The sequence below is a fragment of the Trichoderma citrinoviride genome (genome assembly GCF_003025115.1).
Source record: "Trichoderma citrinoviride strain TUCIM 6016 unplaced genomic scaffold BBK36scaffold_1, whole genome shotgun sequence".
Taxonomy (NCBI): Eukaryota; Fungi; Ascomycota; class Sordariomycetes; order Hypocreales; family Hypocreaceae; genus Trichoderma; species Trichoderma citrinoviride.
The window spans coordinates 903,252-928,788 of NW_020194709.1; the positions used below are offsets into that span (position 1 = coordinate 903,252).

At 54.6% G+C, this 25,537-nt stretch overlaps 11 protein-coding genes across 11 annotated transcripts; 9 read left to right on the forward strand and 2 right to left on the reverse strand.

Annotated features, from left to right (window-relative positions):
• Window positions 1–2,011: 2,011 nt before the first annotated feature.
• BBK36DRAFT_1109199 (NAD(P)-binding protein) lies at window positions 2,012–3,185 on the forward strand (the record flags this gene model as incomplete). Its single annotated transcript, XM_024889442.1, has 2 exons — window positions 2,012–2,073; window positions 2,156–3,185. The coding sequence occupies 2 exons, from the start codon at window positions 2,012–2,014 to the stop codon at window positions 3,183–3,185; spliced, it is 1,092 nt and encodes a 363-aa protein (XP_024753693.1).
• Window positions 3,186–3,447: 262 nt separating this feature from the next.
• BBK36DRAFT_1164916 (eukaryotic type KH-domain (KH-domain type I)) lies at window positions 3,448–4,410 on the reverse strand (the record flags this gene model as incomplete). Its single annotated transcript, XM_024894711.1, has 1 exon — window positions 3,448–4,410. One exon carries the CDS (start codon window positions 4,408–4,410, stop codon window positions 3,448–3,450), a length of 963 nt encoding a protein of 320 aa, XP_024753694.1.
• A 456-nt stretch (window positions 4,411–4,866) lies between these two features.
• BBK36DRAFT_63024 (ribosomal protein L11) lies at window positions 4,867–5,403 on the forward strand (the record flags this gene model as incomplete). The annotated part of the gene is made up of 2 exons (XM_024898394.1): window positions 4,867–5,004; window positions 5,068–5,403. 2 exons carry the CDS (start codon window positions 4,867–4,869, stop codon window positions 5,401–5,403), a joined length of 474 nt encoding a protein of 157 aa, XP_024753695.1.
• Window positions 5,404–6,280: 877 nt separating this feature from the next.
• Window positions 6,281–7,435, forward strand: BBK36DRAFT_1155187 (hypothetical protein; the record flags this gene model as incomplete). Its single annotated transcript, XM_024893802.1, has 1 exon — window positions 6,281–7,435. The coding sequence occupies one exon, from the start codon at window positions 6,281–6,283 to the stop codon at window positions 7,433–7,435; it is 1,155 nt and encodes a 384-aa protein (XP_024753696.1).
• Window positions 7,436–8,454: 1,019 nt separating this feature from the next.
• Window positions 8,455–9,316, forward strand: BBK36DRAFT_1137046 (hypothetical protein; the record flags this gene model as incomplete). The annotated part of the gene is made up of 4 exons (XM_024893131.1): window positions 8,455–8,654; window positions 8,706–8,733; window positions 8,955–9,035; window positions 9,074–9,316. The coding sequence occupies 4 exons, from the start codon at window positions 8,455–8,457 to the stop codon at window positions 9,314–9,316; spliced, it is 552 nt and encodes a 183-aa protein (XP_024753697.1).
• Window positions 9,317–10,232: 916 nt separating this feature from the next.
• On the forward strand, window positions 10,233–13,910 carry BBK36DRAFT_1133940 (Pkinase-domain-containing protein). Its single transcript, XM_024892141.1, is given in 7 exon segments — window positions 10,233–10,395; window positions 10,408–10,487; window positions 10,663–11,006; window positions 11,406–12,738; window positions 12,807–13,470; window positions 13,568–13,623; window positions 13,845–13,910. 4 exon segments carry the CDS (start codon window positions 10,436–10,438, stop codon window positions 13,439–13,441), a joined length of 2,364 nt encoding a protein of 787 aa, XP_024753698.1. The 5' UTR covers window positions 10,233–10,395; window positions 10,408–10,435; the 3' UTR covers window positions 13,442–13,470; window positions 13,568–13,623; window positions 13,845–13,910.
• A 495-nt stretch (window positions 13,911–14,405) lies between these two features.
• Window positions 14,406–15,108, forward strand: BBK36DRAFT_1174067 (chaperonin Cpn10; the record flags this gene model as incomplete). The annotated part of the gene is made up of 4 exons (XM_024895903.1): window positions 14,406–14,408; window positions 14,643–14,867; window positions 14,965–15,023; window positions 15,084–15,108. The coding sequence occupies 4 exons, from the start codon at window positions 14,406–14,408 to the stop codon at window positions 15,106–15,108; spliced, it is 312 nt and encodes a 103-aa protein (XP_024753699.1).
• Window positions 15,109–16,189: 1,081 nt separating this feature from the next.
• BBK36DRAFT_1155189 (lytic polysaccharide monooxygenase) lies at window positions 16,190–17,389 on the forward strand (the record flags this gene model as incomplete). The annotated part of the gene is made up of 2 exons (XM_024893803.1): window positions 16,190–16,382; window positions 16,467–17,389. 2 exons carry the CDS (start codon window positions 16,190–16,192, stop codon window positions 17,387–17,389), a joined length of 1,116 nt encoding a protein of 371 aa, XP_024753700.1.
• A 1,655-nt stretch (window positions 17,390–19,044) lies between these two features.
• On the forward strand, window positions 19,045–20,072 carry BBK36DRAFT_1108433 (secretion-related GTPase; the record flags this gene model as incomplete). The annotated part of the gene is made up of 3 exons (XM_024889364.1): window positions 19,045–19,074; window positions 19,252–19,519; window positions 19,759–20,072. The coding sequence occupies 3 exons, from the start codon at window positions 19,045–19,047 to the stop codon at window positions 20,070–20,072; spliced, it is 612 nt and encodes a 203-aa protein (XP_024753701.1).
• Window positions 20,073–20,817: 745 nt separating this feature from the next.
• On the reverse strand, window positions 20,818–21,814 carry BBK36DRAFT_1164922 (hypothetical protein; the record flags this gene model as incomplete). Its single annotated transcript, XM_024894712.1, has 2 exons — window positions 20,818–21,629; window positions 21,715–21,814. The coding sequence occupies 2 exons, from the start codon at window positions 21,812–21,814 to the stop codon at window positions 20,818–20,820; spliced, it is 912 nt and encodes a 303-aa protein (XP_024753702.1).
• Window positions 21,815–22,867: 1,053 nt separating this feature from the next.
• On the forward strand, window positions 22,868–25,489 carry BBK36DRAFT_1133942 (AAA-domain-containing protein; the record flags this gene model as incomplete). Its single annotated transcript, XM_024892142.1, has 3 exons — window positions 22,868–22,901; window positions 23,019–24,629; window positions 24,723–25,489. The coding sequence occupies exons 2-3, from the start codon at window positions 23,037–23,039 to the stop codon at window positions 25,485–25,487; spliced, it is 2,358 nt and encodes a 785-aa protein (XP_024753703.1). The 5' UTR covers window positions 22,868–22,901; window positions 23,019–23,036.
• Window positions 25,490–25,537: the final 48 nt, after the last annotated feature.

Consider the following 25,537-nt stretch of genomic DNA (forward strand, 5'->3'; position numbering starts at 1 on the left):
GCCGCTGGCTTACCATGTCATCCCACGGCTGGCATCAGTTATTTACTAAGGCCCTGATCAAGGAGGAGGAGGACCAGGAACGCTCACTCAAAGAGTCGCCGAACAACTTTTGTTTTAGTGGACCCCCTTGTCATTGGTCACGATCGCCGAGACCCCGAAATCGACGGACCGGAGGCAGGAAGCGCAATTCTCGGCGACCATGGCGTGCGTGGCGTGTAGGGCGGGTTTAGCAGACGGATTGAGCCATCTTGTTCGTTTTTAACGTTCTGACATCTCGTTGCTATTTTCGGGAGATGTTCTTGGCATGTATCAATGCTCGGCTTTTATTCGTTTGAACCCTGTTCCATAGAATATCTTGCTTTCATAGAGAGATCGGGCTGTCGCATTTTTCTCAGTAAGCCATAATGCATCCCTGCCACTCGAGCATGTCGAAGACCAGGCAAAGCATCTAGTTTATGACCTAATGAAAGCACTGTCTGAGGCTGAGGACCATCTTGATTGCTGGGAGTCCTTAAGTTGCTCGTTCAACGGGCCATCCTGTGGCGCTGACAAGACTGACTAACACTAGTCTTGACGGCCGGAGGTTTTCTCCAGGCCCTGGGCATCGGTGAGCTGGGGAAACCCCACTCGGGGTCCAGGAGCAGTAGTTGTAGTAATACTACCTGAACGAGTCCGAAGCTGCATCAGCCACAGGTCGATCTCATGTCGGGCACCCCCTTCTTGGAGTGCATGTATCAGCGAGAAGCCCGAAGGCCTGGGAAACGATAGAAGACAGTCATGCGTCTGGCATTTGCGACCAAGACGCCTGCAGCACTACCGGGGCTTTGTACAGGTATGGAAATATCATCTGTGCTGTCAAGCTCAGTATCAGAATATCTCTTCATAGGAGCAGCCCATATCAACTGAGGAGACCGGCTTTGGCATCAGACTCAATTCTGCCGCATAAGATGGTTAGAGCGACAAAATTGCCGTAAATACCATGAGAGCGTGTTGTACGTGTCAGAGAGACAAGACCTGTGCACAAGTGTGAGATTCTGAGATTGAACAGGTAGGCGGTAGATAAGCACGGCAAGCCGGGGCTCCAAGACGTTGCCGAAGAGGTCCGATGCCGAACTCCTCCCCGGTAGGCCGACCCGAAGCGGAGGATCTAAGGCGGTAGGATTCACGGCCTTGGCCCGTCAGATCCGTCGTCGCGTTCCGTTGCGGATGCAACGCTGGTGCTTGTACGAGTACTCACTCAATTGACCTGAAGCTGTTGGAAGACGCGCAGTCCACCAGCCAATCGGTCGTCACGAGGCCAATGACAGGCAAAGATGTTAGTGCTGGCGGCAACTCTGTTTGGCTGAGTACTGTTAACAGCTGGTAACCGGATAGGCTGCTCCCGAGTCAGCGAGGACGCAGTGTGAGGTGTAAGACGGAAGCGGTTGTCGGCCATGTTCGCGGGGTTGAGATGTGTTTGCTACAAGTACTCCGTACATATTGTCGGCACTTGCAGACGGAAAGTGCCGCTGCACACGGGAGTTGCCTTCAAATGGCCAACTGCGGTACTACCAAGGCCTCAACTTGGAAAGCACGCCGCATATCGTCGACCAATGACAATCTTTGGGATTTGATCGGCAATTCAATTAAATAATTAGATACTACTAAATGAACCATAAAATCGACCTCCTATCAGACTTGGGCCGTGGTTATTGGCATACCTTACCTGTTGTTGGTGATGGGTTTGGATGACAAATGCAGCCCCAATGTAACCGAGGTCAACGCGGTGAGTCGCGGCGGGGTTGATGTCATTAGGGGGATTGTATAAGTGAGCCCTCAAGAGGAAATTGGTTCCGCTTTCGCCCTGCTATTGAGAGAATCATAAGAGGTATAGGAATTACGTAGGTATATGAGGAGAGATTGACTCGTTTATATACCTTCCAATTGACTCTTCAATCACTTGCTTTGGAAAGATAGAGGGCAATATTTCTGCCTTGAGCCAAATCCATCAGCTACAGCTCAAACCCCCACGATGCCGCGAATTCTCACTCTCAAGCATATTGAAGGCGGTAAGCCTGGAGAAGTCTACTATCCGTGAGTATCAACAGCCCACTTGCTCTATGAACTCTCGTTTCAGCTCTGGGGATCAATTGGCTCACCGTTTGTCCAATTGTAGCATCCAAATCAAAGAGATCCCCAAGCCAACGCCCGGACCCCGCGAGCTCCTCGTTCGCCTCTCTGCCGTGGCCCTCAATCACAGAGACCTCTTCATCCGCCGTCACCAATATCCTGCCATCTCCTTTACCTCGCCGCTGTTTGCTGACGGCTATGGAACCGTCGTCGAGGCCGGACCCGACGTCACCCGCAAGGACCTCCTCCACAAGCCTGTGCTGCTGACGCCCATGCGGGGATGGGAGTCCAGCCCCGCCGGACCCGAGGATTCGCGCAAGTTCGCCGTCATTGGCAGCAGCAAGATCACCGAGGCCGGAACTGGGCAGGACTACATCGTCGTGCCCGAGGACGAAGTTGAGCCGGCCCCAGAGCACCTTTCGCCCGGCGAGGGAGCCGCGCTGCCGCTTGTCGGGCTTACGGGGTGGAGAGCTCTGGTAACCAAGAGTGGTGCCGCCTTTCCGGGCAGCAACATCCTTGTGACGGGAATCGGCGGCGGCGTTGCGCTCTCGGTCCTGCAGTTTGCCGTCGGCTTTGGCAGCAATGTCTACGTGTCGTCCGGTGATCCGGCCAAGCTTGAGCGGGCCAAAGCCCTGGGCGCCAAGGGAGGCATCAACTACAAATCCGAGACGTGGGAAAAGGAATTGGCCGCTCTCCTGCCCAAGGATCGGCCCTATCTTGATGCCGTAATCGACGGCGCTGGCGGAAAGCTCGTCTCCAAGGTTGTCCGCCTTCTGAAGCCCGGCGGCGTCATCTCCCAGTACGGCATGACGGTGTCTCCTAAGATGGACTGGGTGATGCAGGCCGTGCTGGCCAACGTGGAGCTCAAGGGCACCACGATGGGCTCGAAGCAGGAATTCAAGGACATGGTGGCCTTTGTCAAGGAAAAGAAGATTACGCCGGTCATCAGCAAGACCATCAAGGGTCTGGGCAACATCGAGGCCATTGACCAGCTGTTTGAGGAGATGGAGCAAGGGAAGCAGTTTGGCAAGCTGGTGATTGAGTTTGATTCCGATGCTTCATCTCCAAGACTTTGAGCATAACTACCTAATATGGAGATAACATACCCCAAACGAATACTTAGTATATGTGGCACATACATACATTAGGCTTTGCAGAAGCCATAACTCTAGTTGGCTTATTGATATCCACAGTCTCAGGGTATAATCGACTGGATTGATGGACACAGTCTACTATTTCCTGAATATTATGGCTTCTTTTGCATTCATTAAAGGATGATCAAACGCTCCTAACCGTTCAGCAACTTTTATACAAAACAAAACCCTAAGCCGCGCCTTTTCACTCAGAGCTCTTCTTCCGCTTCTTCTTGGGCCTGTCCTCTTCGGGCGGCACAAATTGAGCGGCCCGTTCCTTTGCCCTCTCGTCCTTTGCCTGCTTCTGCTTCTCCTTGCGGTCGCTGAGCGCCGCCCTGTCCTTGGCCTCCTTGCTGAGGAAGTACTCGCCGCTCTCAATCTGCTTGTCGACCTTGCTCTTCTCCGGCGCCGGCGGGAATGGCGTGTACACCTTCTTGGTCTTGTCCGTGACCTTGAGCGGCACGCGTCTCTTGCTCAGCGTCTTCTTCTTGAAGTTTGGCAGGAAGCGATCCCAGCTCTCGTTGGCCAGCTCGGGGTCCTTGGCCAGCTCGCGCTTGATCATGAGCTCCTTGATGTGATAGATGGGGTGAATGTTGTTCATGCAGTCCTCGACCACTCTCCGTAGCTCCTTCAAGCCCTTGTACGGGCCCATGGCCGACACCGTGTTGCCGTGCACGAGGATGTACGTCTCTGTCAGGAGCTCAAGTGCCTTGAGAGTAGAGCCGTTGGGCCCCAGTATCCGCTGCCGGCGCTTGACGAAGCGCTCCTTATTCCGCACCAGGTTTCGAATCTTGATGATGTCGCACGCGACGCCGTCTTCGAGAATCTTGACGGCTTGGGGAGCGGGGACGCTTCGTGCCAGCAGCTTGATCAGATCGCGCGCATTCAGGATGGCAGCTGGGTCATATGTTTTTCTCGTCGTCTTGACCGTCATAGAACCTTCTACGAGATCCAGCGTGCAGGCGATGCCGTGCTTCTCCAGCGCCTTGGTGATGAGCGGCCACGCCTCTTTCAGGTAGACTTCGCGGTACTTTGGGAAGAGGGTGACGAATGATGATTCCTCAGCAAACGTGCCGCCTGCATTGTCCTTTGGGGTGAACGTTTCAATCTTCCACTTGTCGATATCGTCCGTGTCCCAGGGCTTGTCTTTCTTATGTGTCGATGGCATCGTGGCTGTCTGTCGAGGTCGGGGTTCAGATAGGCGTGCACGGTTCGATATTCAACGAAGCGATGCAATCAGTATACGCTTGATAAATCAAGTAACAATCGGCTGTCGCACTGCACTGAAAGCGCAGTGAGGGATTGATAAATAGGAGGGGATTCTGGATGAGAAATCTTGGTTGTTCTATGGTGGTGATATTGCGGTTAGAAATGATGGCCTTTGCTTCCAAAAATTTTGGCGGCTTGCCATGCACTATCGATAAGAAATTCCAGTGGGGCTCGAGCAATTCTGCAGGCGACAACAAGTGGCGCTAGGTCCGTATGTGTACTAGTGTCGCTTTCTCCATTCATCTGCAGATGCGAGTTGCTTCAAGATTTACAAAATCTCCCCTCGTGAGCACAAGACGATATTGCGCTTCGCCCAAGTCACCAACATTCAGCCTCTCACAAAACCGCTCCAACAATGTCGAAAGCAAAGGGTGCAGCAGCAGGTGTTGACACCATCGTCAAGCTGATTGTGGGCGCCGGCCAGGCCAGTCCGAGCCCTCCAGTCGGTCCCGCGCTGGGTAGCAAGGGTGTCAAGTCTATGGACTTTTGCAAGGTTCGTCCGTCACTGCATGCGTCTCTGCTGCCGTCTTCTCTCCTTTGTCTGACCCTGATCTAGGAATTCAACGCGAGGACAGCACACATCGTACCGGGTACCCCAATGCCGTGCCGGGTCACCGTCCGACCCGACCGGTCGTTCACCTTCGACGTCCGAACACCGCAGACATCGTGGCTGCTGCTCAATGCAGTGGGAGCGCCGGTGGGCAAGAAGGGAAACAGAAAAGGCGTCAGCAAGCCCGGGCACGAAACAGTCGGCACCATCAGCTTAAAGCACATCTACGAAATCGCAAAAATTAAGCAGTCGGAACTCCGGCTGTCCGGTCTGTCACTGGAGGGTCTATGCCGATCCATCATTTTCCAGTGCAAATCAATAGGAATTAACGTGGTGGCTTAAATGATACCAAAAACGAAAGAGAGGGGGAGCAAAATTGGCGTTTTGATGGTGGGTTTTTGTGCTCAGCATAACGGGCGATATGTACAACAGAGTCAAGTACCAGGGAACTGCGGGATGCGTCGAGATGTACGATGGGAATTCGAAGCAAGACATACAATAGAACCTCGGCATTTTTTTTCCTTCCCCGATTTGAGGTTGCTCTCCAACCCCTTCTCCTCCCCCACTGACGTTACAATAGGCTCAGTGAGGCGGGTGAATTTGAGACCTTGAGGCACAAGGCACATTTGCCCAACGTGACTTGTCAAGGTTTGGCTACGAGGAGAAGGCTTAGCACTTCTACGTCGCCAATCACGGCGATAATGCTCCTGGATACGCTCCAGCTGCTGCCTGGATTCACATCGGATGGGACATTGTTTGTTAAGACATTGTCAAGGGAGATGTCACCCAACCAGAGGACGGACTGCAGGCCCAGCCAATCTCATTCGCAACCCACCTCACCTACAAGCTTGCTTCAGGCATCGATGCTTTAAAATCGACGTCACGAAAGCATCTGCGCCAGATACTACTCCGTGCACTGGTTTCGTTTCGCTTGCACTTGTGGCTTATGGAAAGCCATGGCGCGCGCTTGATAGCGACAAGGTTCGTTCGTCGACGCCAATCTACTACTCCGCCATGTTGTTGGCCTGAAAACAGACCTCGACAAGCTGTAGGCCTCCCGCTTTCTAGCAGCCTAAAACGGCGGTGCTCCCTCAATTCTTCATCCCGCCGAGTGTAACCTGCTGAGTAGGCAAAGACTCGCCATTCTACCTCAGAAAGATTATCAGCATCAAGTCGCCATTTCAACCACGGAGTACGAAGCGCAAGGACGAAACCCACAATGTCGTCCGTAGTATGCTCATGCAATCGCGCATTTGGCAGCGAGCAAAACCTACGAGCTCACAGAAAGGCCGTGGCCGCGCATATTTGCCCCGACTGCAACAGATGCCTTCGCACAAACAGGTCCCTGTTGAACCACAGGGCTGCACTCTCTCCGGCGTGCGGGCAGACTCCGCTCAAGAACATCTGCAGTTGGCGATGCAACGACTGTGGCGACCTGTTCGATAGCCGAGCTGCCTTGGAAGTCCACTTCAGATTAACTGAGCACGCCGCTGATTTTCGCTGCTGTGACTGCAACAGGGCGTTCAAAAGTAGCGATGCCCTAGATGCCCACCTCAAGGACAAGGTCCATGCCAAGCCGCGGGCGCGGCGAGCGCGATGCGAAGACTGCGATCGAACGTTTAAAAACAAAGCAGCCCTGGAGCAGCATCTCAAGTCTACCATCCACTGCCCGATCAGCAACTTGCCTTGCCTCGCAGGCAAGCTCTGCGGTGTGGAATGCAATACGCATTTCCGGAGCCCGTCAGCTATGGTCGCCCACATGGAAAATGGCTCTTGCTCGTCGGGCATGGATAGGGAAAAGCTCAACCGACTGATCTCCTTGCACGACCGCGAGAATCTCATCACCAGCTCCAGCGGCATTGCTGAGCTTTCGGGATGGGCCAGCCTGGAGGACGAAGAAGGATCGCCGAGCCACTCGGGCGTCATGACGCCGAGCACGGAGTCGGGCGAGGGTGTGTTGTTGACTCCGAGCAGCAGCCAGCTCGACCTGGTGAGCCTTGTTGGGCAGCGGCTGGCAGTGTCTGAACTTTCCGACTCGGAGAGTGTCTGTACTGAATTGGCGGAGGATGCCATCTATCATTGCCCTCTGTGTCCCAACAGCAGGCGTCGCTTTCCTGGACGAACAGCCCTCGAGCAACACATGCAGTCAGCAGCCCACACGCCCAAGGTCTTCCACTGCCCTTCTCTTCTCTTTCAAGCAGGGTCTCGAAAGGTCGTCCCGAGCATGAAGAGATTTTCGACTCTCAGTGGTCTCGTGTCGCATATTGAGAGCGGCGCATGTCGTGACGGAAAGGCAGGTCTGCGAACGGTGATGCAGTATATGGAAGACAGGCTGGAAGAGTTGGGCATCTCCTTCAAATTGCTGGGCATCTAGGGAGCTCCCCAGCTGGTTACATCACTACTGATGACCAATTGGACGCCTATATGGGAGGCTTCGTGCTGGTTTGTGTTTAGCACTGATGTGTTCGGACAGCTGCTCTGCTTTGCCTTTTCCTTTACGTGATACTGTTTTATTCTTCAAACTGTTTGATGGTCAATCATTAACTGCCACTTGATTGTTAGACTAATTAGTCCATCTAAGATATCATGTTTACGTATGGAATGAATACTTTCCTTGAGACCATTACGTAGTACTGGGCAGGTAGTAAAGAAAGGGTCTTTGACATGTGTACCTGAATAGTCTCAGAGCAAATCGACATCATGGTCCCACTTGAAGCCATCAACTCCAATTCCGTTCCAACAAGGTACATATGGCGTCAGGGTACTCTGTAGACAGCCGTCAGCTTTCAGTGTCTGCTCGTCAACTACCGCGGTGGCGATGAGCCAATGCATCCTTCTGCATATGTTAGATATGTGCGCGGCAAACTCATCCGGAAGAGAATCTGATTGCATCGGTAGAGTCGCAGAAGGACGGAAAGCTACAGACGTGCAAACAAAGAAGAGCCTGAAAACATACTGGCGGATCCCAACGGCTTACGACGAGCCGAGAGAGATGATCACTCATCGTGGGGCTGTTTCTGAGATCTGGAGAAGCAGAAACAGCAAGTGGCATACCTACGCAATACGGATACACATGACACACAATGAGGGTAATGGTGACTCTCGACTACTGCCAAGTACAGTATAGAAGATGCTCATCACCAGGATGCCGTAACTCGTATCTAGCCTGTGCATGATTGGTCTCCCCCCTGTCACAGAGAGTTGGCACTGCGCCTTTCTGCTTCTGAAATGGCGCTGATCCGGGCCGATCTCAGCAATGTGCGGCTTTTGCTGCCAAGTCCCCTTTCACCATCCAAGTTCCGACCAGCTGGACCATCAGGATAGGAGTGATTGGCTGCGGTACGGCAGGATTCTTGCTGCCTGTTTGGTGCCAGTTGTCCTCCATGCTCTATCATGTGCGAGATATACGTGCAGATGACAAATCAGGGACGAGCTGATGGGCATTGTCGCGGAGCGAGCAGCGGAGGGGAAGCAGTTGAATCGGCCGCTACCCCGGTCGCCAATCACGGCCGCGGCATCAATCGACGAGCTTGTCCCCACGGAAGCATCGTCGACGGGACTTTGAGGCGGGACAGCGACTATCCGGACCCTAGGTGGGTAATGCTCCATCGAGGGACGAGAAGGACCAGTAGAACCACGTACAGTAGCATGCAGGATTGGTTCCTTGGAAAGGTAAGTCGCAGCAGAGCGGGAACAGCATTGCCTAACAGCTGCGGGCTGCTGTACGACACGAAGCACAGCATCTGCTACTTCTTAGAGTCTACCTACTCGGTGCCGAGGCTTCAGTTTGCTTGATCCCGTAGCCCGATAAGGCCCAGCAACGAGCAGATATTGACGCACGCTTCACGATGCTACCCGAAACGGCAGTCTATATATATATAATACCCGAACAGGTATGGGCTCCTAGAGCTCTGCAGCTACGAACATCTGGCTTCGACGATGCCGTAGCTCCCGAGTTCGAACTCGCAGGCACTGTATCCGATCCATAGTGGCAGTCGATGACACACAGCAGTGGCTGAACAAGGCGAGGATGGAGAAACTGCTTCTAGATTGCGCCTCGAAGGACAAACAGGCTGTTAGACCCGACTTGATTGGGGCATCGGCGATGAGCGCCATCGCTGGGCCCCATGTATGTATCCCCAGGTATCTCGCCTTTGCCGCGATGCCGGAGCTAGAGGCGGTACCGCTCTGGGAGGTATCGTGGGGCGGCGGCATCTGTACTGCGCGCTTCTCGCGGGACGAGAGTTCCGGCTGAGGCGTGCCCGTTCACGCAGCCATGAGCTTCCGCCGCGGTACTTTAGAGGAGGGGAAAAGGTACGAGGCCTCGGGGTTCCTGAGCCGAGTAAAAGCCGCTGGCAGCAGCACCTAAACTTGGTTTGGGGGGACCCTTGCTGCGTTGGCCAGTACGCTCGTTCGCAATACGGCGAGGGGCGCTCAAAGGGGGAGGCTGTACGGAGACCAGCAGTGGCCAAGGGACGTTACCGGTCAATGCAGCCGACGGGTTAGGTATGTTTTGCAAACTTGAAAAGCCTCTTCTGAAGACGCTTCGTCAGACAAACGCTGTTGTTCCCTGAGTTTGCTGCAGTCTGCAGTCTTGGGAGACGGCTGGAGCTGGACTCAAACCAGATATTATACCTCGCAGTACTTTACCTCGTGACCGCTCCCTCGATGCTCCATGGCCGTTGATTGATGAATCCCGGTGAATCCTGCCCGCGAGAAAGCATGTGGCCGCTCTTGCTAGCCCCGAGTCGTCCGGGTACCGGTACCTCGGCCTATATCGGTGACGCACCTCAAGACATGCTGCATCAGGCAAGAACCTCTCCTTTCAGTCAGATGCCTGCCAAAGCCCCTCAAGTGACCGCCCGGTTTTATTCCCGCCTCCGTCAGGCCATGTAATTGAACTTCAAGTTGCAAGCAGTTCTCTCCGTGCCTCGCCTTTCGTATTTGGCACTCTCACGGGGCTCAACTACGCGTATTGCTACTCACCGCGCCTCCCTGCAAGCCCAGCAGCGTCCTTGAGCGTCCCATAAGGTGCCTTACGCTACCCGAGGTAAGGTAGTACTTGGCTGTACTTCCGGAGAGAAATAGTCCGCGGTGTACCGGTACGTTTGCAGTGGCCCGGAGCCCCCAAGAGTGCCCCACCACCGGCCATTCTTTTCCATCATCGCGCAACTGGAAAAAGAAAGGAAGCAAAGAAAAAAAAAAGCCATCACTAGCCACGGGCTGGCTGCGCTGCGCTATCCGCCTTGCCGCCCCCCCGGGCCCTCAAAACTCGACTCCCACAAGGTCCCTCTCGTGCCTCCAGGATCTCGTGCGCTCAGGCTGCTTCAATTCTGCGGTCGCAAAGGCTCCGTATCCCCAGCGTCTCTGATCCATGGCGTCGTCCGCGCCCCAGAAGCCGTCCTCTCAGCAGGAAGCCGCTGCCGGTGAGTCTCGCTGTCCTGTTCCTTTGCCCGTCCGGCGCATCCGCTGCGACGCCTCAAACGCCCTCCCCCACCGGCCACGTTGGATTTGGTGATCCGGGCAAACAGCTATCGGTTTTGCGCCTAGTCGTCCGCCAGAGCTAACCTGCTTTCTCTGCATCGTCGCTTGGACAAACAGACGCAGCTCCCGCTTCCTCTGACGCCGCCGCTGCCACTGCTGCTCCGCTCTGTCGAGAGCCGTCAAAGGAGAGCACCAGCAGCAAACCTCGCGATGCCCCGGCCTCCGTCCGCTTCTCCTCCGCCGTGGAGGAGATTGAGCCGCAGGCTCCTGACGCCCAGCCTGCCGCTGGCGCCTCCTCCTCATTGACCACGACGACAAATACCTCGGACCGCTTCGATACCTTCAATGAGGTCGCCGCCGATCAGATCAAGGCTTTCCAAAAGTCCATGCACGGATTGCCTCTGCAGGAGCGCCGTATGAGCACTTTCGGCTTCGAGGCCTTTTCTCTGCCTGCATCTCGGGTAAGAGCTCCGTCGCTTTCCTACATCTTCCGTGAATCAGGGATAGCTGCTTGACGTTGGGCTTGCTCCTGGTTGCCTTCCGTTTGCTCGTCTTCCGTTCCCCAATCCACTGCCCCTTGACCCTTTTGGAGCTTGTCTCTTCCTCTGGGGTTGTTACCGCAATTCCCGGAACGACTGCCAGCGGCACCTCGCAATATCAACAACAGTTTGCTATCGTGGTGTGTAACCGGTGCATGCATGCATCTAACCATCGATACCGAATACCTGCATTCAAGATCCATTCGCCCCATGCCTCCGTCACACTGGAACGCAGCTTCTATCCGTCATCGTGGCCTGTGTTGTCTCTTTTTGTCCCTTCTCCCCTGTCGCTCAGCTGCTAACCGTGCGGCCCTCTGTTAGGTCAACTCTCGTGAAGATGCCTCGAATGACTCCACGAGACTGCCAACGCCAAACTCGTCTGGCTGGCAGTCTCCCCACGGAAGCCCTCGGCTTTCCGCCCTGGCCTCGCCTCCTCTCACGCCTGCCGGGTCAGAACCCGACAAGAGGTTAAATAGGGATGTCGGTCCAACCAGTGCTCCCGGTTCCGCCGGCAACGAACCTCACATCATTACTCCGCAGCCCTCGACTTCTGCCGATAAGACACCTGCTCGCAGCGGCGATCGCATAGTCCTGAGTCATCGACCCGCATCCTCTGACCACGTAATGTCCAGGGCCTCGTCTTCCGACGATCGCCGCGGGGGATCCAGGTCGCACCATCGCAAGGAAATCTTCGCTGTCGGGCCCAGCTCTGTCCCCGTATCTCGTGAGTCGAGCCCTTCCAGAAGCGCAGCATCGAACTTTTATTCCAGGCCGATGGCGCCTGGAGGCGACGCCAACGACCCCTATGCCAAGGGCCGCCGGCCCCCTCAGCAGCAGCACCCTACCCGCCACACGGTCGATCCGCGATTCGTCTTTTCCCGGAAGAAGAAGCACGGTCACGGCTCCTCGCCGACGTCTTCCAAATCGAGCCTCGGGGTGTACGCTCAGCACTCCAAGCAGAGCGATGATTCCGGCTCCAACGATGGCATACACGGCCATGGGGCAACGGGCTCGATGTCTGACCTGAAGCGATTCTTCCGAAAGTCTGGCCACCATAAGAAGCGGGACCTGTCGCCGTCATCCATCAAGTCGTCCTCCAAGTCCAGCCAAGCCAGCCGTTCCACCCAGCAGCTTCCCTTTGGAGACGACCACGGGCTGACGTCCAAGTATGGCAAGCTCGGCAAGGTGCTGGGATCCGGTGCCGGCGGTTCAGTCAGGCTCATGCGTCGAACGGAAGACGGCACCGTCTTCGCCGTGAAGGAGTTCAGAGCACGCCACACATACGAGACGGAGAGGGAGTACAACAAGAAGGTGACGGCCGAGTTCTGCGTCGGTTCGACCCTCCACCACGGCAACGTCATTGAGACGCTGGACATTCTGCAAGAGAAGGGACGCTGGTTCGAGGTCATGGAGTATGCCCCTTATGATCTCTTTGCCATTGTCATGACGGGCAAAATGACCCGCGAAGAGATTCGATGCAGCTTTCTGCAGATCCTCAACGGCGTTACCTATCTGCACAGCATGGGTCTTGCGCATCGTGATCTGAAGCTGGATAACGTGGTGGTTAGCGAAAAGGGCATCATGAAAATTATCGATTTTGGCAGTGCCCATGTGTTCAAGTATCCCTTTGAGAGCGGATCGGTCCCAGCCAAAGGTGAGGCCTTTTTTGCCTCTACCCCCTTTTTTTTTTCCTGCTTTCCAACGCTGACAATCTTCATGTAGGTATCGTTGGGTCCGACCCATATTTGGCGCCCGAGGTGTACGATTCCAAGGAGTACAACGCCGAGGCCGTCGACATCTGGTCACTCGCCATCATCTTCTGCTGCATGACATTGCGCCGCTTCCCCTGGAAGATCCCCCGCATGACGGACAACTCGTATAAGCTCTTCGCGGCCACGCCAACTCCTGGACACGACCCGCGCAAGCTTCTGCGACCCAAGTCCACCAATGACCTCTCGTCCGTGTCTCCCCGAGAATTTCTCCCCGAGGACGAACCGAAGCACCAAAACAACGGCTCCGATCAGTCGCACAGGAGGCAGGATTCGGATGCCGCCCCGCCCGAACAGACACAGCTTCCAATCCCAGGAGTCAATGTCCCCAGCGAGAAAAAGGAGGTCATCCGGGGTCCTTGGAGAATCCTGCGCCTGCTTCCTCGCGAGAGCCGTCACATCATCCACCGCATGCTGGACATCAACCCCAAGACCCGGGCTAAGATGAGTGAGATTCTGGAAGAGCCCTGGGTGGCAGACACGGTCATTTGCCAGCAGTTGGAGAATGGGGAGGTGATTCCGGCTTCTGACCACACGCACATTCTGGAGCCGCCAAACTCTCAGCCACCTCCCCCCAAGAAAGCATAATGTGGGAATCTAACCACGTCCATCCTTTTGCCCACCCCTCCTCACTCTAGCATTGTTTCTTTGCTTTTTTTCGCTCTTTTCATTGGCTACTCCAGCAATTCCCCCAAATCAGTTGGTTGGCCATTTTCTCCTTGCTTTACTCCCTTTCTCGCTACTTATTCCAGACATATGGTCGGGCGTTTTCTTTTTTCTTCATCTTCTTGCTCTTTGCTTTTTGGATTCACATATGATGAAATTGCACAATACCATGTGTTTATATGGAGGGACCGATGACAGAAAGATGCGAAGCAATTTTGGGTTTCCGATCAGGGGCATGCGCGTGTTGTGGATTGTGTTTATTGGCAGATCAAGTCGAACCTCAGGGTCATATAAAGGAAACTTTTACATAGGTAGTTGCATAAGGTACTATTCTGTACAGGCGATGGGCGGTTGGTGGTCGAGGCGATAGGGATAGACGGCGTCTGCGTTTCATCTGCATTTCACATTTCATCCATTCTAGGTAGTTGTTCAATATGTATTTTCAATGTACCATGTCTTGAGCATCAATTTACATACACATGCAGCAAGATCTTGCTCAATCTGCCTGCGCTGTACTCCGTATCCCATCCCTGTATCCAATTCTCGGCCCCTCATCGTCACCTTTTTGAGCTCCGAATTCGGTAAAGCATGGCGGGGTTGTCATTCCGAGCTGTCTGAAGCTATCGCGGAGCAGGAGCCTCGGAAGAGGGGAAATCCCGAACCGACACGGCCGCAAGAGCGAGAAAAAAAATTGCCGGCTAATAAGCAGATGCTCGATTCTGGAAGCCGTTAGAAGACAAGAGCGACTACTTGCCGATCCGAACCGCTTCTCCAGCTCGCCCGCCTCTTTTTCTTTAATTTTTTGCTTCCTCATCCATAAGATCGCCCTCGTCGCTACCCATTGCAAGCTTCGCAGTCCTCGCTTCCACTCACACAATCATTCACAATGGTATGGCGCATCTTCCCTCCCCTCCCAATGCTCTCCGAGGCCTCTCTGCAATGGGCTTGGACGCAATCTTAGTTCAACGCTTCAGCTCCCTTGGTGGATTGGCTCAACCTACCTACCTTTGGTTTACGCCTGCGCATATGTCATATGCCATCTTGGGAACTGATTGACGTTGCAATTGCGCCCCAGAGGCGCTGGATAGAAGCTCTTTGCTAACTCACTGCGCTCAACTCACAGTCTACGGTCCGAAACATCCGCGCTCTCGCTCCCCTGCTGGACCGTGTGCTGGTCCAGCGCGTCAAGGCCGAGGCCAAGACCGCCAGTGGCATCTTCCTGCCCGAGTCCAGCGTCGAGAAGCTCAACGAGGCCAAGGTCCTCGCCGTGGGCCCCGGTGCTCTGGACCGTGATGGCAAGCGCGTCCCCATGAGCGTGGCCGTCGGCGACCGTGTTCTGATTCCTCAGGTATGGACTTGTACCAGCTAGTCTAAAGGGGGATTGGGAAAGGAGGAGTGAACCTCGGCCGGAGAGTTGCTTGGTGCTAACTTGGGGCTTTCTTTAGTTCGGTGGCTCGCCTGTCAAGTCTGGCGAGGAGGACTACCAGCTGTTCCGTGACAGCGAGTAAGTTTCCGCTAGTGAGAATGCCCGTTACCTCGAACGACTCTGACCAATGGACTGCAGGATCCTCGCCAAGATCAACGAGTAAATGTGTGAAAGGGGAGGAAAAAGCGAAACCATTAATACCCGACGTCACGACGAGTGTACTATACCGTGTACCATACGATTTTGAAAAAGGACCATAAAAAGGAATCTCTAAGAAAAAAGTTACAAAATTTACATTCAAGGACCGAGACCGAGGTTTCATGCGGCATCTTCTGTGTGATTGTCATTGTTGGGAAAGAAAAACAAAACAGGTTACGAGAGGCTAAAACAAATGCATGCATAGATTGGAGGGTCTTCATGCCACATGGGGTATGAAGCTGTTGGATGTTGGCTTGGCTTGTGACAGTTGATCATGGCTGAAGCTGTTCCTTTTTCTCATACCAAAATCTCCACTCACAGTACTCATCAACCTTTCACTTGTTGGTTCCGGCTATGGTGTGATTGCGATATGATGGTGAATGGCGACCCGATGTCCGCCTCGACCATCTATTCGGAACATGGTCGACTTCGGTTGGAAGCACAAGGTTCGGTCCGCTCAAGCCTTGTTTCGATGCTACGCCGGATTCGAGTGCCGCTGCGCATTATCCCCTCTGAACTCTACAGCCCCTTGCCCATGGCCCCCCTTCTAGCAGACTGCCACCATCCCGTTGGTTACTTGGTCTGGAAGTTTATTTCATTGGAGGACATGATCATGTCGAGTCGCACAGTCGCAGCCAGAAGCGCCAGCCGAGTACTGGAAGCCAATGGGGAGGCTCGGCCGGAGACAAACAGTCAGTTTCAGCCCGAGATACCAGTCTCACGACCTGCTGCGCGCCATCTTGGCAAAACAGGAGTTTCCATTCGCAACCTCTCTGAAGGTGCCGAGGTCAAGGAGGGCCAATTTAAACGACAGATGAGACGAGGTGGCACTGGCTGCGCAAACCAAGGGCTCTAAGCCTTTGGGGGATAGCATCCCAAGCCATCAGGGACGGAAATTTTATGCTTTGTCCCTTCGTCTGGAAAGGGGCTTGCCAGACCGTAAAGTTGAACGGGGAGACTAAGGGGCGCTTATAAAAGTGTCCGGCTGCCCCCTTCTGCTTGCTTCACAAAGCTTCTGCAAACCGTCCATCTTTCACATCTTCAACATGAAGGGTTTTCTCTTTTGGGTCGGTCTCTTGCTTTTGGGCCTTGCCTGCACGGCAAGTGCCCACACCACTTTCACCACGCTTTTCATCGACAAGAAGAATCAAGGAGATGGGACGTGCGTCCGGATGCCGTACGATGACAAGACGGCAACCAACCCGGTCAAGCCCATCACATCCTCGGATATGGCTTGTGGTAAGCATGCTTCTCCTACTTGAGTCGCCAAAATGGCGAGTAAGCTACCACCAAAGATGGGTCGATGCTGAGACACACCAACAGGTCGCAACGGTGGTGATCCCGTGTCATTCATCTGTCCGGCAAAGAAGGGATCTTTGCTGACCTTTGAGTTCCGCCTCTGGCCGGATGCTCAGGAACCCGGCAGCATTGATCCGGGCCACCTAGGTCCCTGTGCCGTCTACGTGAAGAAGGTGGACGACATGTTCTCGGACAGTGCCGCCGGCGGCGGCTGGTTCAAGATCTGGGAGGACGGCTACGATCCCAAGACCCAGAAATGGTGCGTCGACCGGCTCGTCAAGAACAACGGCCTGCTCTCCGTGAGACTCCCCAGAGGGCTACCCGCGGGGTACTACATCGTGAGGCCTGAGATCCTGGCGCTGCACTGGGCTGCCCATCGCAACGACCCGCAGTTCTACCTGGGCTGCGCGCAAATCTTCCTCAACAGCGACGTGCGTGGTCCACTTGAGGTTCCTCGGAAGCAGCAGGTGAGCATCCCTGGATATGTCAGCGCCAAGACACCAGGCCTCACGCTCGACATCTACCAAGATGAGATGCCTCCGTATCCCATGCCCGGCCCCAAGGTGTATATCCCCACCGTCAAGAAGTCCGATCAGGACTCGAACGTGGCCCCACTGGTTCAGAAGGACGGCCTCATCCCCAAGGACTGCCTGATCAAGAAGGCGAACTGGTGCGGCAAGCCCGTCGAGCCGTACTCGACCTCCCGCATGTGCTGGCGGGCCGTCAATGACTGCTACGCGCAGAGCAAGAAGTGCAGGGAGAGCTCACCGCCGATAGGGCTGACCAACTGCGACCGCTGGAGCAACTACTGCGGCAAGATGGACGCGCTGTGCGAGAAGGAAAAGTTCAAGGGGCCGCCCAAGTTCACCGAGAAGGAGTACGTTGTGCCGGCGCCGGGGAGGCTGCCGGAGGTGTGGAACGACATCTTTGAGAAACTGGAAGCTTGAGTAGAAACGGCTAGCAAGGTTCGCCTGGAGCGCTGCATCTTATTTCGTTTCCTTGCTTCTGATAATGTTATATTTCTTTTTCGATGGATTCGTTCAATCTTTGATCTATGCTAGGGGGAAAGCTGTTGCTGGTCAGGTCTTGAAGCGGGAGTTTGAGATGTCATGTTCAAGAACGTCGATTTTAGAGTAGGCACCAAGCATGAATGAACACGAATGCAGGAACCGGATTACCGGATATGGAGTAGGAGGCAGCAACTTATCGAGGCTTGTTTCAACAACGCATGCAAGGGAGCCCCTTATTCCAGTCAGGAACTCGGTGCTTGTGCAGGTCGTATTATGCAGCCCGTCCCGCTTTGGGCTCTCCCGTTCGTTATCATTTGCTGGAAGCCATCGCTGCGAAGATACGACGAGGGTCTGCCGGTCCCATAAGGACGCTGCTGGTTATTTGCTAATGGTCGGGACCGTGTGCCCCTGTGACTCGCCGGAGGTCAGGTGGTTGTTCTCGTCTCTCACGGCGTCGATATTGAGGCCGTATCAATGGTTGCATGTCGAATTGGATGTCTGCCTGCCTTCTGCTGTTCACTCTGTATGTAGTAGCTTTAAAAATTTCATGCTGGTTGTTTGGGTGCCTGGCACAGGGATCGTGTGTAGATTGCCGAGGGGCTGGTGTTTAAGTCAGGTCCGTGCCTGCAAAAGTCTTTTCATACCATTGATATAAAACGCCTTGAAACCAAATCCAACCGTGAAGCTTGATGCATCTATGATATCTTCCTGAGGTGCTGTATCTGATCTTTATCGATTGTCGATACCAGACTTGAGCTATCAATTGCAGCCTCCGGCTTCCAGCTTCCAGGCCTTCAGAAGAACCCCCCAGCGAGTTTTAGGTTGCCATCCCGCTAAACATCAGCCCAGTCCAGCAGCTGCTCCAGCGCCAGAAGCCCCGAACCCCGTTTGCCTCCACCGCCCGAGCTTGTACCTCTCCAGCAGTCTTCGGCGTAAAAGGTACCTCCAAGTGTGCACGGAGCACCGCGGTCTAGAGGTACCTTGATGCAGCCGCGCGCTGGCCTTGCATCTCGGCCAAGTGTCCCGACCGCTTCCAGCTGTCCAGATACCAAAACCTCGATTCTGCAACCCTCACCGACGAGCCTGAAACCTCCTCTCCAGCTTTTGCCACCTGCATCACCAGCCTCGCCCAATTGCGCCGTCCCGTGCCAGCGCGTCACTGCTCGCCGTCACTGTCTCGGCATCTCTCTGCGTCCTTGGTCAATCCAGAGCCTGTTGTGCTGCTCCAGCATCGCCAGACTGACTAACCGCCTCGCTGCCATCCCCGTTTGGTGTTGAGTCTTGTCGCCGGATCTCCCGCCGCCCTCCAGAGCAAGCAACTGGTCTCGATATCTGCTCATCCAATAATAATCTCTTTCGACGGGACGCATCTTCTGCATCCCCCTTTTCTCCTCTCTCTTTTTCCTTTTTTGGCTTGTCGCTGCTCCGTCCTTCTCGCGGGCTGCAATCCTCCTGAGTCCTCCGCCTTCGCACTCTCCCGCCTCTCCGCCACTTCGCCCGCGAAGCCCCCGACTTTCGACCATCGTGACCGGCCTGTCTCACAACTCGGTACCTCTTCTGTTAAGGAAAACGTTTTGCCCAACATGCCCGCCATGCCTAGCAATCGCAACTACGACTTCTTGGTACGACTGATTCTTCCCCCCCTTTCGTACCCCCCACCCCTCTGGCCACGTACGGCCACTAGGCGCAGCTCCCATCACATGGCAATAGTATCAGCAACGCAGTTGACTACGACGCAATTCTTGCCTCGACATGAAGAAAAAAGCGAACCAGATGCTAATCCGATTGTTTTCAAATAGATCAAGCTCCTTCTCATTGGCGACTCCGGTGTTGGCAAGTCATGCTGTCTGTTGCGATTCAGCGAGGACTCCTTCACCCCGTCCTTCATCACCACGATTGGCATCGACTTCAAGATCAGGACAATTGAGCTGGATGGCAAGCGTGTCAAGCTACAGATCTGGGACACTGCTGGCCAGGAGCGATTCCGCACCATCACCACTGCCTACTACCGTGGTGCCATGGGCATTCTGCTCGTCTACGATGTCACCGACGAGCGATCATTCAGCAGTATGTTCAACTCCCCCCTCCCCACCCTTCTCACCGCCAGGCAGCTTTGCTCTTCTTCGCCCCAGTTCGCCCATTTCACCTTCCTCATACTGGGTATCTCAAAATCACCCCAACCTGCACCAGTGTTTCAACGAGTGCTTGCTTCTGAGCCATCATTCAATGCCTTACAAGGACTCCCAATTCCAGAAAAGTGGAGTTGCTCGGATTGTGGCTGACTCGTCATAACCTCTTCCCCATAGACATTCGCACCTGGTTCCAAAACGTGGAGCAGCATGCCACCGAAGGCGTCAACAAGATCTTAATCGGCAACAAGTGCGACTGGGAGGACAAGCGCGTTGTGTCCACGGAACAGGGCCAGGCACTGGCAGACGAGCTCGGCATTCCTTTCCTCGAAGTCTCGGCCAAGAGCAACATCAACATTGACCAGGCCTTTTACAGCCTGGCTGCCGACATCAAGAAGCGCCTCATCGACAACCAGAAGACTGACACTGGAACCTCATCCGGTGTCAACGTCGGAGAGAAGAACGACGCCGCCAGCGGCAAGTGCTGTTAAGAAGGGCCCCGCAGGTCTTTTTGCAGCACGCACGCGCGTGAGGCATGATGCTGATTTGAGAGTGTATTTGACGTATGAAATAATGGAGACGGCAACGCAACGCGATCAAGACCTACGAGCTGTTTATGAGGCCTGCAGTTTATCAGCTTTGTGCCAGTAATGACATTTCGGACATGAGGGCCATGAGTGTTCCTTAACTAAGAGAAAGAAAAAAACAAACAAGAAGCTGGAACTTTCCGAACCACTCGGCAACATTCGAATCAACCCCTTACCTATCCGCTTTAGAGAGAGCAATTCTGGTTCGGAGTTACTGCGGTCTTCTTTCTCCCCTTTGTGTTCTTTTCTTTTCAGTTGCCCTTTTATCTCTCTTTTGTTATCTTTTTCTTACTTTTGGGTTTTAATACAAAAAAATCATTCATTGCTATTGTGTCTATGGCCATTCTATGGTGGCCGAGGAGGGGGGCCTTGCTGTTTGTCATGTTCGCTGTTGGAGTCTGGCATTTGGCAAAGATAAAAGAGTGGATGAACAGGTGTGACAAGTGTCACGATAGAGCGAGGAAGAAAGGAAGACTGAGCTGGAATAGGTAACGAGAGAAGGGAGGATATGTAATACGAGATGTGGCCATGAGAATCAACGACAGAAGCATGTGATGTTAGCCATCAAGGCCAGCAGTGCGTGGGTGACAGGCAGAGCTGGAGACGATTAGGTGGGAAATGTGATAGTACCTTTGGTAGGCGGAAATAACTACCAGTTTATTATTGAAGTACGAACCATATACCTTGCCGGCTCTGGCCGCAGTGTCGTGAGCGCTCGCTGATTCCAGCTCTGCTGAAACCGCCGCGCCTCTTCTTCGTCCGCACACGCGAGCACAAATCGGCCCCTCATTGTTTCCCACGCTTCACGATCCTTGATTGGAAAGGGCGAACCCCTTTGCTTGCCCATGTCGCCATTCTTACTTCCCCCTCTAGCATTCATCTTCGGTAATGCCGGCTCTAGGTGGCTCTTCTGGAGATGCTGAGGCGTGGAGACCTTCCACCGAAGGGCTCGGTTGTATCCATCTCGACTGATGAACCGAGACAGCTCTTCCGCAGTCAAGGTAGGCGGGTAGACATCGACCATCAGCACAGGGGGCCGCTCCCCGAAGCCGAGGTTGGCAACCAAGTCAGCCAGGCGGTCCGCCCATGGCCGTGTGAGAACAACTCTTGTGCGTTTTATGGGAATGACAGCTTGTGATCCCGGCGCAATGGTAAAGGAGTCGGCGATTTCGGCAAGGCTTTCTGTGCCGGGCGTGTCGGGCGGGGCAGTATCACTTGTGTCGTCGACGGCGCCGGCGGCCACTGCTGCTGCTGAGGCTGCCGATGGAGATGCGAGGGATATTTTTAGAGAGTTTGGAACGCTGTTTTCCCACAGGCCACTTGCAGTCCCAAGCTTGATACTGTTGAGCTTGTGTAGGCGAACCAGCCTGTCACGGTATGAGACGGCGGCTTCGGCAGTGCTGAATGTGACGCAGTAGCGGCCGAGAGGTTCGAGAGTGTCTGGCTTGCGTTGCTGCTGAACTGGGAAGCAAGTCAGTCAAGCTGTATAGATGAGAATGCACAATAGCGGCGTGCAAAGGGGGTAGAACCGGGAGAGGTTGGGTACCTTTGCGGATAGCATTTCGCCAGTTGGAGAAGTCGTTTGGCGCTATGCGGTAAAAGTCTGTCGCGCTGAGATTGGGCGACAAGCCGTCGATGACGAGCATCAAGCCCGACGAGTCGCTGGTGCCTTTCGGTTTTTGTACGTTCCGCCGCGGCGAGAAGACGGGCTTAGGGATAACAAAGGCGGAATTCGCTACTTGTTCATTCCCATGCTTTCCGGCTCTTTGTCTCCTCTTCAGCTGTGGCCACATCTGGTGAGGCGTATCGGTGGATTCGCCTGCTGCATCGCCATCACCGCCAGCATCCTTCTTGTCTGTCCAACGCCGTCGAGGCTCGAAGTCGTGAGCTGTAGGGGGCTCTGTTGTCCTCGTTCTGCGCTTAAGCAGATGGTGAGGGGTCTGTTCTCTCGTGGGCGCAGCTGTTGGGCCAGAAGACGCTTGGTGCGCCCTATCTGAGGCCTGGGACCCTTCGCGAGACGGCGAATCGGGGGTCCCATCCTCGTCACCTCCTCCAGTTGTGCTGAGCCAGCGCCTTGGTCCTGACTCTTCGCCTCTGCAGGAGATGGGAACGTAACGACCGGAGGCGTGCCTCGAGCTGCCGCCGAGGTTAGCGAGCGTCGCTGTCGCTCGAGGCGTCCATCGGAGGCAGATCATCCAGGCAGATGGCCGGGACCAGGTCGCATTGAGATCTTCCAGACACAGAGAGAGGCGGGATCGTGGTGCTGAAGAGACGGAGGACTGGAGGGACGGATTGGAGGTTTAATGGCTTTTCTTTGCCATGACGTCGGGCAGGGTATGGAATACATGCTGCTAGTGAAGAGCAGGTAGTGGGTACCTCTTTGCGCTGGTTGATCAACTGCAGAGCACTTGAATTCTGGTCATCAAGGTGCGTTACCTTACGGCAGAGAAAGCTCAGCAGGATAGTACGATCTTTGATCCGTATCAAAAAATTCATTTTCTTTAGATTTCAGTGCGCATATACGAACTCAACCGCAAATTGATACGCCTTCAACTGAAGCCTACTGCTGAAGGCCAATTGCAACAGCTGCATGTACGAATTTCTTGGTAGCTTGTACGCCCGGCACCCACAACTGCAGGTACCCAGTACTTCAGGTACTAAAGCGGAAAATTCTTGGAAGGGCCTTCATGAGACGCTCGCACAATCGCACCTTCCAAATGTCATTCATGTACTCCGTACATATAATTCAGATACCAGGCTTTTCCCTTCTCCATCCTCTTGTCCAGAGTCAGGACCTTGTCTCTTCCTGTTTCCCTCTTATCTTCTCCTTCCTCATTCATCAAGGTACCTACACCCACAAGAGAAAAGATGCTCAAGAAAAGCATCGACGCCAAAGTTCGCCCTCTCGCCAACGTCAGTCTTGAGAGAGCAAGTCTCCTCGGCGCTGGTCGCATCTACGTCAGCAAAGATTCTCTCATCTCCCTGACTGGCAGCCTCGACAGTGGCCGGCCATGCATCGTCGAGAGGCTGCAAACAGATGACACCTCTGGTGAGGGCTCTGCAACAGGAGATGCCGAGGCCAGCAAGCGGAGAGAAGCCTCTCTATGGGTTCTCCCCGACAAGAACGTCAGCCCCAATGTGGTCATGATGACAAGAGCGTTCCAGGAGGCTACAGGTTTCAAGCTGGGAGACATGGTCAGGATCACGCTTGCAGAGAACGCCGTAGCTCCGGACGCAGACGAGGTGGTGGTTCAGGATACAACCAGCGAGGCAGATCTTCAGAAAGATGCTGCTGCGAAACCAAGACACCCGCCGTCTTGGGAATTCTCCATCAGCATCTCTCTTGACCGTGCGGAACAGGTGTTTCCAGGCATGGTCCTCGAGGGTGTCAACATTAACAAGCTGCGTCGGACGTTCAAAGTCGTGTCAGTCAATGGACGGTCCGACAACATGGCCCGCTTCAAGCTCGCCTCGTCAACAGTACGAATACTCCAGCCCGGAGACAGCAAGGACGCCCCTGAAGATGAGCAGACAGCTGCAGCCGCATCTGGACCTTTAGCGGTTACCGGAGTCCCCGGTTTATCCTCACAAGTCAATGTCATCAACCAGTTCCTCAGAGGCTTTGGCCGGCCGTTCTGGATTAAGAACGAGCGCGAGTCTTGCGGCTTCGTCATACACGGCGGCCACGGCACGGGCAAGACGTTTATTCTGCAGCGCATCGCAGCCACCAACTGGGGGCGGGTTCATTGGATCCGGCCTACGGACAAGCTGTCTACCATCAGGGAGACGTTCAAGCTGGCTCAGTTCCAGCAGCCAAGTCTCCTCTTCATCGACGGCCTCGAAGATATTCTCGCCAAAGAACGCTCCAACCGTGACAGTGTCATTGAGGCTCTGGGCGAGGAGCTCGACAACCTTTCTGCGGCGGCTGCTGCTGCCAACGCTCTACCCCAGGTTGTGGTCATCGCCACTTGTCTAGACTACTTGGCCGACGTGCCAGCGAAGCTCCAGAAACGGTCGCGTTTCCGAGAAAACGTCGCCTTGCCAATTCCTCGCGCAACGGAGCGCCTTGAAATACTACGCTTTTTTGACCCCCCTATCCAGGCTAAAGAGAAAGAAGCCTGCCTAGCCAGTCTGGCATCCAAGACTCACGCATACAATGGAGATGATCTCGCAAATCTGGTTCTCAATGCCAAGAAAATCCTCGGCAACAGGCTGGACGATGAGGCTGCCGCCACCAGCGCTGATAATATCGACACCGAGGCCGCTGGAACTGCCTCCTCGGAGACACAGCGGCCTCGAGAACACTACCTCACCTCTCAGGACATGGAGCAAGCCCTGCGCATCACTCGTCCCACTGCTATGCACGACATCAATCTGAAGCCACCGACCATCCATTGGCGAGATGTGGGTGGCCAAGAGTCCCTCAAGAAGGTTCTCTCTCGCATGATCAAAAACACAAAGGTACTGTCTGAACCCGAACCGCCCATGTTACCCTTCTCCGTCTTTGCCGTTCATGCAGTATCGTGCGATCATTGCTGCTAACCGCCATATCAGGATACCAATCCCTCTTCTCGTCATGTCCTCCGACAGCCCCCTAAAGGCCTCCTTCTCTATGGCCCCCCTGGCTGCTCCAAGACGCTGTCTGCCCAAGCCATGGCTACCGAGTCCTCCTTCAACTTCTTCGCTGTCAAGGGTGCCGAGCTCCTCAACATGTACGTGGGCGAGTCTGAGCGAGCTGTGCGTACGCTTTTCGAGCGCGCGCGCGCTGCTGCCCCCTCCATCATCTTCTTTGATGAGATTGACTCCATCGGTGGCTCCCGGACCGGAGGCAATGGCGCCGCCGCCGCTCGCAGCTCAGGCTCCGTCAACATGCTGACCACTCTTCTTACGGAGATGGATGGCTTTGAGTCCCTCACTGGCGTCCTCGTTCTCGCCGCCACGAACCGCCCCGAGGCTATGGATCCAGCCCTCCTTCGTCCCGGCCGCTTTGACCAGATTCTCTACGTAGGACCCCCTGATCTCGCCGCCAGACAAGACGTCTTCGGTGTGCACCTACGGGGGCTTGCTCTTGCGCCAGACGTGGATATCACTGAACTGGCCCGCATCACCGATGGCTATTCAGGAGCCGAGATCAAGGCCATCTGCAACGAGGCCGGGCTGGCAGTGCTTGATAGGTGTGATGAAGACGAGACAGGCACCGAGAAGATGGAGATTCGAATGGCAGATCTAGAGGCTGCGATCGAAAAGACTCCGAGGAACATTACGCCCATGATGATTTCTGGCTACGAAATGTGGTCGAGGCAGTTTAAACGATCATGATGGTGACGACGGAATGACAAGTATCAATAGACATGGGAGGCGCAAACAGA

What these genes read in the sequence shown, in the direction of transcription:
- BBK36DRAFT_1133940 (XM_024892141.1), top strand. Translation starts at nt 10,436, where the DNA reads ATGGCGTCGTCCGCGCCCCAGAAGCCGTCCTCTCAGCAGGAAGCCGCT. An exon ending in TTTCTCTGCCTGCATCTCGG is followed by an intron (nt 11,007 to 11,405) that starts GTAAGAGCTCCG and finishes GCCCTCTGTTAG; the next exon opens with GTCAACTCTCGTGAAGATGC. An exon ending in CGGATCGGTCCCAGCCAAAG is followed by an intron (nt 12,739 to 12,806) that starts GTGAGGCCTTTT and finishes ATCTTCATGTAG; the next exon opens with GTATCGTTGGGTCCGACCCA.